Source organism: Mangifera indica, unplaced genomic scaffold (genome assembly GCF_011075055.1).
Source record: "Mangifera indica cultivar Alphonso unplaced genomic scaffold, CATAS_Mindica_2.1 Un_0004, whole genome shotgun sequence".
Taxonomy (NCBI): Eukaryota; Viridiplantae; Streptophyta; class Magnoliopsida; order Sapindales; family Anacardiaceae; genus Mangifera; species Mangifera indica.
In genome coordinates this window covers 72,939-85,366 of record NW_025401096.1, presented here as the reverse complement: position 1 = coordinate 85,366, position 12,428 = coordinate 72,939, and the positions used below count along the sequence as shown (strand labels likewise).

At 30.3% G+C, this 12,428-nt stretch overlaps 1 protein-coding gene across 2 annotated transcripts; it reads right to left on the bottom strand.

The window, feature by feature from the left end:
- Nucleotides 1–3,588: 3,588 nt before the first annotated feature.
- Nucleotides 3,589–5,610, bottom strand: LOC123205394 (probable peroxygenase 5). Of its 2 annotated transcripts, none has more exons than XM_044622338.1 (5): nucleotides 5,416–5,610; nucleotides 5,245–5,330; nucleotides 4,468–4,562; nucleotides 4,010–4,135; nucleotides 3,589–3,863 (listed from the first exon to the last, which is right to left on the bottom strand). In XM_044622338.1, exons 1-5 carry the CDS (start codon nucleotides 5,582–5,584, stop codon nucleotides 3,731–3,733), a joined length of 609 nt encoding a protein of 202 aa, XP_044478273.1. In that variant the 5' UTR covers nucleotides 5,585–5,610; the 3' UTR covers nucleotides 3,589–3,730. The 2 variants fall into 2 exon arrangements, with proteins under 2 accessions (XP_044478273.1, XP_044478274.1); XM_044622339.1 differs by lacking the exon at nucleotides 4,010–4,135 and adding an exon at nucleotides 5,121–5,185 and having other exon boundaries at nucleotides 3,744–3,863.
- Between the last annotated feature and the right edge of the window lie 6,818 nt (nucleotides 5,611–12,428).

The following is a 12,428-nucleotide window of genomic DNA, read 5'->3' as shown; positions in this document are numbered from 1 at the left end:
CATTGCTTTAATTGTGACCAACAATATTATAAATACATAAAATAAATTAAGGGATACATAAATAATTCTCTCAAACCCTAGACAACAATATTATATATTCATCTTTACGTATGTATTTAATCATCCAACTAGTTGATGTATTTATATGTGTTCTATGAAATCTCTTACATTTGTTTTAGTCTACGAGCATACTCATTTAAAAAAGTCATGGGTGGATGTGATCTTAGTCGAATCAGGGTTGGATTGTTGTTAGACCAAAATATTTTAGTTTGAATAAACAATTTTCCTCTTGAGAAATGCTTGAGATCGATGCCTAGTTGATGTCACCACACTAGATCTCGTATTGCCAATGATTCATCTTCTTCTTTGTCTAATGATAATATTCACTCTTGAGCACATTGAGTGATTGAGTTTAATCTCAAAGTAGTCATTTTTATTGGAGTTGAGCTCAATTTTGCCATTGTTTGGGAATAGTTCTTGAATGCACCCTTAATAACTTCTATATTGTATTCGATAAGATAAAATATAGATACTATGAAATTGTGTATTTATATCATATTGGTATACAATCAATAAACAAATTGGTGTGTTATATTGTTATGGCTTGTAAAGTCACTTATGTGAAATATAAGAAAAAAAATTACACTATAGCAATTAGTCTTTTATGTGAACTTAGATCCATGTGAAAAAACCTAACATTTTATTTCCAAATCTATTTCAGTTTTGTTTGTAAAAAAAATTGAGGGTTTTGATATGGCATTCGCGATTACATTCAAGCATCTCAAACTTATCCCTAATGATAGCCTTATGATCATTAAAGTTTACATAAATTAACATGCGTCTAATCATTCATTAGGCCATATAATTTTCATTAACCTCATCATAACATATTGAACTCTATCTTCAAAATACAATAACTACAACAATGCATCTTTACACATACATGTATATATTTTCATCACAAGAATTCATCAAGAATGCAATATTATTCAATTATAATCTACCCATGAATTCATAAGCAGATCTACAGAGGATCTATCCTCAATCCATAACGAAATTACACATTAAACAGAGGGTGTAAAGAATCATACTTACTTTTCCCCCAATTGCTTGAAGATTTGGGGGTGTCTTACTTCTCTCTACCTTTTTCATTGCTTTTATTATGGAAAAACCATATCGAAGCTGCACAATATTGTTGTAATATCAACTCAATCATCCCTTTTCTTTTGGCAACTATACACATGTTGGAATAGGGATAAAAATCCCCTAAAACATAACTAATGTGCCTTTTGAAAACTGTTAGCACGAAACACCATACAGGGCATGTGTTTTCCCTAAAACGGCAGTGCGTCACTTAAATTCAATTTGATATGGTGCTTATCCATTTAGGTTGTTGTGGCAACCAACACATAGACATGACCATTGCATGCACAACCGCCCTTCATTTAAATTTTATGATTTAACCATGAGAACTTAACCATACATAAACAATAACATAAAAAATAACTATAATGCCTTGAGACATATCTATGGATGTTACAATAGAATTACAATATTACCCTTAAAAAAGTATGTAGGTTGAATAGGATAAGTATTTTGAAGTAGAGGAGGTGGTACGCTTGTGTACCTAATTATGCACTCTTGTACAAGCTTATAAGTGGTCACAATGAAGGAAGCACAAGAAGATAAGCTACGCATAGACAAAGAAAGAGGTACGCTCATGCATGCAACCTTGCATGATTGTGCATAGTGTTATAAGTATATACACTTGTAAGGGACAAACAGTATGTAAAAAGAGAGATGTAGACTCGTACACTTGATAGCGTGCACTTGTAAACTTCTAAAGTGAATAGTGAATCATTATGAATGAAGCTAAGTGTTTAATATTTTGTCTCAAAGGATAGTACAAACTTTCAAGGTATATAGTACTACTTATTGTGCCCAAAAGAGAGGTGATATTTAAGGCATGAATTATATGTTAGGGTGAAAGTTTATGTGAGCTTGAAGTGATCAACAATTTGAGATGTATGCATGTTAGTCATGATTTGAGGTTATTAACATCATTACAAAGGGGCACCATAAGTTTATACTCTATACACCACCTACAGTAAGACATGTGCATAGTAAGACACGTTTGTAGTAGGACACCGTATTTGTAGTAGGGTACCCTTACTTGTAGTAAAGCCTAATTTAATTCAATAGTCTATAGTACTGTAGATGAGTGGACTGCATAGCGATGCTCGTATGGCCAAGGTGTTAAATCCTTGTATCGATCCAGTCTGATTGGCCTAGTATACAATTTAGTATGAGATAATGCTTTCACTTAAACAAGTAAAGGATGAAATAGTTCTCCAAATTAAAATCCAGAATGATTCTTTTGTGACCATGAGGGACCTATTTAATCTTGATAGAATATTATGGAGCTTGGGGGTTCTTGAGTGATCAAATAAGGATAGTAATCTACATGCCATCATAGTGGAAGTTTAGAAATAGACTCTTGATGATCAAGTTACAGTGGGTTGAGCTAAGAGTATTTGGGAATTTAGTTAAAGTTTGTACCTCCTACTCGTTGAGTGACTTTTCACTCACTCTTTTATTAATTTGTTTTGTAGATACAAATGATTGTGATGACAATGAGGTGAGTGGTCGTCAGTGGGCTTGAGGCTGCATGGGAGCATTTACGCCATTACTTATTTTATGTTTCATATGTTTTGGTTGTTGGATTTGTATTTGATTTTTCAATAGCTGCAGACTAGTTTCTTGTGGATGATGGTATTTCATGATTTATGGCATCCTTTGTTACACTTACGTGAGTTTTTATATAAGAGTATTCTAGTGATTTGCTATGCATGTTGAATATTTAGTGTAAATTAAGTGTATACATGCTTAGTTAGCCTAAGTATGTAGCCTTTGCCTTCAAAGGACAATACTTCTGAAGAGAGGTATTACATGAATTTAGAAATCTGAAATTATGTTTAAAAATATTTGGAAATAAATATTAAAACATAATTGTAGACCTAATTGATAGAAATAAAAGGGTTGGGCCATTTATGCAAATACCTAATGACTTGGGGTGGAGTACTTGAAGGACTAGTAGGGTTACCATATTTAATCTCTCTCACTCTAGTCATCTCTCTCTCTCTAAGGAAGAAGAAAAATTGGAGAAAACTTTCTTTTGATGATCTCCTTTAACATACTCATTCCCAAGCATTTGTGTGTTCGCTAGTTATATGGGGAAAAGGTGTACTTAGATTGAATGTGTTTTGATTGCATGAAAAAAAATGTGCACACATATTATGTCATGATGGCAATTTTTTTTTCCCCAAAATTTGTTCATATCGAGAAATCTCAATCATCAATAATTGATCACTCATGTGTGAACTATGAAGTCATACATATGTGACTGAAATTCATTGTTCGACATTGATTAGTTTAATTTCGATACATACATTTTTTTCCTTTTGCTAAATTCAATTTATATAATGAACTTAGATTAACAAATATCAATTTTTTTTTAATTGAAATTCATTGACTGGTTAATATTTGCTCATACAATTTATTTAAATTTCATAAAAAGAAATGAAAATTATATAAAAAACATAAATCAATTAACGTAAAATACTATTAATTGTTCAATTTATTTAAATTTCATAGAACAAGAAATGAAAAATAAATGAAAACATATCACCACTAACGCAAAATGCTACTGGATTTAGGCTTTCCTTTTAACTTATTTTCTCCCCTTCTCTAATTGGTAAAACAGACTTCCATCATAAATAGCTCTTACTGTATCTTTATGCAACAATCCATCTTTATCTTTAGACAGATCGTACAAGAGCTTCCATTCTGCGAAACTTGCAACCCTGCAATATTTTGCATTAACATCTTTGTTTTACATTTTTTCATAAAAAATAATCGTAGCGTTTTTGTGTATGTTTGGTTGAACTTAACCCTAAATAGTCGACTTGTTTGTTATATATGACAAGAAGGAAAGAAGATGAAAACTAACCATCCTTTGAAATCATTTGGTTGTCTATTAGTCTTGAGCATTTCCATTAATTCATCCGATGTTAAAGAGTCATCGTGTGCATGTGCATGCTTACTGAAAATTTCTTCAAATTTTGCAGGAACAAACCTACAAATTTATGTAAAATAATTAGACAACTACATCTATATAACCATCCCTTCGTCATCAGCTCAAATCAAATTTAACTATAATGGTAACACCTTTCATCCAAAGCGATTCTCAACTATTTAATCATTGTCATTGTGTAGTTTGCATAACTTAAAGTAGTTTTATTAATTTATTAATACTTCCCCCAAAACACTTTCAAATCACTTTTAATAATGCAACAAGATTATATATAAATATATATCACAATAAGAACAAGGCATCGTAATCAAAATAAAATTTGAAAAAAAATCAAGAAATTATATGTAAAGGAACAAGTTGATTATAAAATATACCTTCCTTGAGCATCATAGGTTCCGGAGTCGCTCCCATGTTTGCCTTTCGCGATATTTTTAACCACGATCGGGAGTTTAACATCGGGTAATTTACTCTGCACCGTAGGGAACCCATATCATAATTTATTAATTTCTGTGTTATAGATACTCAATTTTGAATATTTAACAGTACACTTAAATGATTTCGTAGTATGTGATCATATTTTACCTCTAATTAAAAAAAATATAATTATATAATGATATATTATCTAAAATAATAAAATTAAATACACAAATAATGATGAGTTATTATGTGATTAGATATTATTTTATTTTTAATTTTTACCTATCCAATCATATGATATTGCATTATTATTTATACATAAAATTATATACAAAAAATTGTGAACATAACATTTTTCATCAACAAATATTGATTATATTTCAGGTTTTCGTTTCTTAGTGCAGCTAATTAAAATTTAATAGTACAACCTTTGGAATTATATCAATTAATTAGGTTGTATTGAGAAACTTAATCAAATAATCAGCATGTTTACTATTGCAATAAAAAATTACAACTTTTGGAAGTATATTGATTAGCTAAAGATTGACACTGATTGACCAACACATTCTTGAATATCGAAATTTAAAAAATACTTAAGATAACAATTAACCTCCGACACTGATCTCTGACATGTGTAAGGATAGGTGGATTCGATCTCCAGTGAAAATTGACAAACTGAAATTGTTTCAATTTGAGTTCGGCAAAATGCAAAATAGGACAAAATTTAAAGTTACCTCGGTAGTTACAGGACTGATTGCCATGTGGATCAGAGCGGCACTACTCTGGGCCAAGAAGGGATTGATACCGATTGCTTTCATACCTGTAAGATCGTCAAAAAAAAAAAAAAAAAAAGAAGAATTAAAAAAAATGAAACTTAACGAAGAAGAAGAAGAAAGTAGAAAGACCTTCAACGGTTTCCGAAGGATAAATTATTCCGTCATGATTTCGATCGAAGAAAGAAACGTGTCTCTGCAGAACATCTTGCTCTGCTGGAACATATTGTTCAACTTCTGCAGAAAAAGCAGAAGAAGCCATGAAGAAGACGACGAAAAAGGAGAAGGCCCAGAAACTCATTTTTGTTCGGAAGTCAACAAAGTTGCTGCAGCAGGTGAGAGGCAAATCACACAGCTATATATAAAACAAAAAAATGGAATAATTGTAAATTTGAAACAGTAATAATTGTAAACTTTAGCCAGTTTCCCTGTATGTGTATATATATATATATGTATAAATTGAATTTAGTTTCGTTGTATGGGCTATTTAGTTGGGTTTAGTTTCCCTGTACCATGCCAAATTATAATTTACTGTCCTTAATAACAAAAATAACTATGTGTCCACAGGTTATGTCTAAAACCTGATGGGTTTTTTTGTTATTTTAAACAATCTATCTGTCAATCAGTTTTGAATACAAATGAACAAATAATATATCATAATATGAATACCTTATTTATGTATCTAATTATGTATTCAAAATTGTATGCACATAACATTACTTTATTTTATAACATCTAAGAGGAATTAATGTCAAAGCGATAAATGTTTTTACTCTTTATTATATATTCATGTAACACATTATAATTCATATACACAAATACGTTATTTTCTTTTATGGAATCACAATGGTTAATATCCTCTTGTGTATATCACTTTTAAAAACTGACATTTTTATCTAGTGTTGCATCTTTTTCTTTTTGCAATCATCATAACTTTGAAACTTAACATTTTCTCCTCTTCAATGAGTTACATTGTCTTCTTCAGTGTTTACAACCCTATTCAAGTATAACCCCTAACGGTTTTTTTATTTAAGAATATAGAAAAATTGTTGAAAACTAAGAGGCAACAATTAAACTCAAAATTATGGGTTTCTTCACTACCTCATTTTCGGCAATTTTTACCTTAATTAAATTACTAAATATATAGAGAGAAAGTGAGAGAGAGAATGACAATTTTTCATCTAAATTATGCTGAGCGATAAGTTTTCATTTTTAAAGTTAAAAAAAATATATACATTTTCCTATCTTCCATCAAAAGTCAAAAGTTAGTTATAATGATCAAATGGTGTTTTCATTTATATAAAATATTATAGTATTAATATCACTTTCAACCCTTAAGTACATACAAAATAATTTATCCCATCAACTTTAAAACTTATCACTTAGGTATTATTGATTGTGACCTTAATTTTACCAGTTGTCCAGTGTCTCAAGCGTCTTATGTATCCAAAATTCTACAATAACAAAGTCATAAGTGTTAGTCATAAATTATTAACATATTATTGTATGTATATACATTAAAGGAAATAGACAATACACTTATTTGGAAGGCTAACAAAAACCCCACTAAACTATACGAACGGATGGGAGGAGGGTCTTACTCTTGATTGGTTGGAACTCCTCGTATAGTTGACTAATGAATCAATGATTGATTAATAGGTTCTCTTTGATTCTCGTACAACCCATGGGTAAAAGCTGAATTCATCAAAGTGATCGATTAGGTGCAGAACCTCTTTACTAATTACTAACAATTTGACATATATGCGGTATAATAACTCAATCATAACGGTGCTAGTGTTGTCCTCTCCCCACACTGTTTGCCTTATTTAAACCCATGAAATCACTTTATAAGCCCTATAAATAATTAAACTTATGTTCAAAAAATAAATTTATACATTATATTGAATTTAATTTGTTAAGAGATCATATTCAAAGAGTAATGTTACATGTACTAGAGAATGGTTACAAACAAACACTAACAATTGACATTTCAACATGTGATTGATTGATTTATTTGTTTACTTTATTATTAATTTAAAATTATTCAATTAGATCATGACACGTTAATTGCTGGTATCCGTTTTGTTAGTACTTGAATTAGGCCGGCAGACTATTTCCTACTTAAGTTTGAATGTAAAGACAAATATATACCTGTGAGATTTTAAAAACCCACCCACCACATCATTTCTGTTAAAATTTTTTGTTAACTACAAGGGTAAAATAATCATTTAACCAATAATATTAAAAAAACTAAACATTTATCTTATCCCTCCCCCCCTAGTTTAAAAACTAACAATTCACCCACAACTAAAAGTTTTAAAAATTGCCTTTTCCCCTAGAGTTTCATTCCTTCCCTTCCCTCTCCAGTGACGTTCTCCCACCAACCTCCCATCTATCAATGCTCCCTTGGCCATCATTCTCAAGCCACAAACGCGATGAATCATCTAGATCCATCGCAAGACGAAGGCGTTCCTTCCCACCATTTTATCGCATTCGTAGTTGGAGAACGATTTGGATGGATTGATCAGCATCAAAAGATTCATCTGATGCTAATTCGTCGATTTGTCTAGTCAAAGAGACGAAGATTTGTCTCTTTGTCGAATGACGGTTTGTCTTCATTCGTCAAAATTGGTCCAATAGGAAGGTCAATAGTGGTAGAAAAAGATGGTGGGAAGATCAACAGTGGGACAAGAAGATGGTGGGAAGGCCAACCAATAACAGAAATGACCTTCGGTTGCCGGAGAAGGAAGAAAAAACTTAAAGGGGAATGCAACTTTCCAAAGTTTAATCTTGAGGGAAAATTCTTATTGTTCTAACCTAAAAGAGAGAAATAATATAAATTTTTAGAGTTTTAGGGTTTAGTGATAAAATTATGATTTATCCTTACTTCTAACAGAAAATTCTAACGAAGTTAACCTATGGGTGGGTGTTTGGGTTTTTGAAACCTTATGGGTGTATATTTAATTTGGTATTAAAAATTGGGTGGGAAATTGTGCTTTGGCCACTTGAATTATTATAGTCAGACAAACTCATACTTTCAGTTGAGTGTGGTATTCAAAACACGGTCATCACACGTGTTGTTACAGTGTTAATGTTTTGTGGTTAGATCTATTCAGATTGATGGATCATCAATTACAAATCACTCAAGTGTCAATAATGACATCATCTTAGTGATTGAAATTCCCACTTCGATAAATTTGATCAACATTGATTAGTTTTATTTTGATACATTCATTTTATGCAAAATTAAATTTATATAACGAACTTTGATTCACATAAATCAATTGTTTTTAATCAACTTGCTATTCTTTTTATTGATGATAATTAATAAAGTCTATCGTTTTTGAAAATGGCTAATTTTTATTCTATTCACGGCATTTATGAAGAGAAAATGCATACATTTAAAAATAATACAAATATTAGACCATGCATACATTTGAAATCCTTAGGTTTTTTCTTGGCCTTGAGCATTTTATTTCATCCCATGTTAAAGATTCATTGTGTATGCGCATGCTTGCTGAAATTGTATTCAAATTTATGCAAAATAATTAGACAAATGAATCCATACAACCTTTTGTTACACTTCTATAAAGCACACAATTGAAGGATTGAATGACATATGAGGAGGGTAAATTAGACATTTTAAAACAATTTTTACCAAATTAATTAATGAATTAAACCAATTTATGTAACTTAATGAATATTGACTAATTTTAATACAATTTATGAGAATGACAAGAAATATTTCAGATAATCAACACAATCAAAACAACAAAACACAAAATATAAATTTAAAGAATGAGAAAACCAAATATGCTATGTATAGTGGTTTGACACAATTTAACTTATGTCCACTCCTTTAAGTTATCTTTCTTGAAGTATATTCTAGTAATCTTGGTTGAGAAAACCCCAACCGAATTTTTCTTCACAATACAAATAACTTTTAAGGTGTTATTAGTTTTTACAAGAACTAAAACTTACTTTCTCTCTCTAAAAAAAGTTCTTTAGACTCAACAAGAGTGAAACTTACTCTTTTATAATACAAATTTGTAAGAATTCAAAATATAATCTCTTTTAAAGTATATGAAAGTATTAGCTTAGTATAATCCAATACAAATGAAATCAAGAAAGTGTTTAAACAATAGTTTTGATTAGAGAAAATGATTTGCAAGTGAATAACTTAAAAATGTTTTGCTCACACATGTATGAGAGTTCTTTGTTGCAAAAGTCGTTCTCAAATGGAATTGATTGAGTTTATATAAGGGAAAATGAGAAAGATTACCTTTATGCAATAAAGTAGCCATTTTAATTTTCCAAAAAATGTAGAATTTGGTTGACTAGATTTCTTTTAATTAGCGGGATGTGATGTGACAATTTCATAGTGTCCATGTGACACTAGTCATTATAAATTTCATCGTATAATCGGTTGATGGGAAGGAATTTAGTTGATGAGATTTTTGAAAGTCAAAATACATGGCTTATGGATAATCCGGTAGCCACTATAAAAAACTTCAATTGGTTAACTTGAAGTTTTGAAAAATTGTTATTTCCTTACTAAGACTTTGAAAAATGACAATTTAACCTAGCTTGGAAAAGTCTTTCAAAACCAATTTTGAGATAGAAAATTTTAGTCCACAAAGCTTTATAATTTAAAATGAGTTATTGAAGTTAGATAAAAATTGGCTAAACTCATTAAGTTTAAAAAAATGACATTTTAACCCAAAATTTAAAAGATATGAAAAATATCAATTTAACTTATTTTTGGAAAACTTATTCAAACCCAAAATTGAGATATGATATTTTAGTTCGCAAAGCTTCATAATTTCAAATAAGTTATTGGAATTTGATAAAAATTGGTTTAACTCATTAGGTTTGAAAAATGACACTTTAACCCAAAAATTTGAAAGATATAAAAACAAATTTTGAGTGAGCTTTCACATACAAATAAATATTCTAATAAAAAATGCTTCAAGATTACAAACATATTTAACTAAACTTGAGTTTTTCTTCAAATCTTCAAGAATTCTTATTTTGAGTCTTGTCTTTGATTTCTCATTTTGATTCTCCTTCAAATACATTAGGTGAATTTTTGTAATTTAAAACTCACACAAAAGTTAAGTCATAAGTCAATATGATTAGAGGCATATTAATTTGATATCATCAAAATAAGAGTATAATGACTCCTTAAGTCAATAAAAATTTTAGCTAATTAATACTAAATGTACTAAAAAAATGAGTATTAATGAGTACTAATTATGATAATTTGTATTAAATAGTCGGCGTGAACAAAAAGGTGATAATTATAATTATATGCTAGGGTATTACTGTCAAAGGTATCCTCAAGCCAACTTTTACATTTCAAGGCTATCCCCTTCCAGGTCCTCTATATTAAGATCAAGGGATTCATAAGGAAATATCTCATGATTTGGCCTACAAGAATTGAAATCTAAACCTGGCTCACAAGTCATCACTTGCTAATTATTAATAGGTGGTTTAAAAAAATTGAGAAACTAAAAAACTGAACCAAAACTATAGTACCCCTCTCTATATACATTTCTCTACACGGAATATGACCTGAAGAGATGTATACAACTTGCTTTCTTAATTCATAGGATGGAGTTAAAACATGATATTAATTACTTAATCTTAACATATGTGCAAAAATGTGCAATAAATAATTGCATTCACAAAATACTAAAAATCATCCCATAATAACCATGTCTAAAATCCAAACTCATAAACACAAGTGCATAAATACTAACAATTTATCAAAAGCTATAAAATAAATACAAATGCTCAATAATGTCATAATGACAATATTTCCCTCCACCTCATGCAATAAGCTGAGTTGGACCACTTACTCCCTCGCATACCTTGCTACTCACCTCTATTTGCAAAACCATAAAAAGGAACGCATGAGTTAAAAAAATAATCAATAAGTAGGTGGCCTCTTGGTAAAACATAAATTTTAAACTTGGTCTTCCATCACTAAGTCACTTATGTGGTTAAAGGGAATGTTTTTTGACATTCTCTTATGTCCACCCGTTAACTCTCAACACACTTGTGCCCTAAATAAATAGACCATCTCACACAAACTACTAAGGACTAAGTTAATTTTGATATATCTGATGCACTAGTGAAAACAATTGACATCTTAAATGTATACTAACTATTGTGCCTTGCGAATATGTTAGTCAAACTATTGGGCTAACTAGTTATAATATCTTGGTTACATGGGAAAACTAATCACTGTCCTTCCCTTACCACATTCGCCTAACTACAAGACTATGTAAATTACCACTCTTAGGTGGCCCCTACCACGGGAGTGTATGTGATGCATCTCACTAGAAAACTTGTGTAAAAATAACACACATTAGGCCTTGCACCTCTTTTTATCTTGTCTATTGAACATGACACTTGGACATGTGTTTCCTATATACGGGCGCGTGTGGTGTTGCTTATTAAAGGTAGTTTTTGGAGTTTTCGCAAAATTGATCTTACCCAAAAATTCAGACTCGCTAACTACACACGACTGTGTGCTTTTGTACACACAACCATGTGCTCCTCTTTACTTAGTCATTTTCACATGCTCAGTGTGAAATGACTTTTCTACCCTTCCAAGGCATGAATGGGTGTCACCCATATGGTGTACAACCATCCCTACAATAAACTCAATATAAATCATCATAATATTGAGAAAAGATGAAAACATCATTCGGTTTACTTGTGGGTGTTATAAAAATTGATAAAAACAAAAAAATTAGTGAATCAGTCCATTGGTTTCGATTTTGATTTGCATTTTCTTTTTATTTTTGCATCTTTGGCTTGGTTTCATTTTTTGTAAATAAAAAAACTATGGACTTCAATTTATTGAATTTTCTCGTTCCACAAGTCGTTCAATATTTATCAACCCTGCACAAGCATTATATTTAAACCATAAGTAGTCATATTAATTTATTTATGAAAGATTAAGTTAGTTGATACAAAGAGGTATTTCAAATATGTGAAATGAATAAGAACTTAAAAACTAGAAATCACTTTGTAAGCCCAATAAATATTTAAACATTTAAAAAAATGCATTTAGAGTAATGTCATATATACTAATGGTAGTTGACATGTTTATAATATAAGATATAAGTACAAAC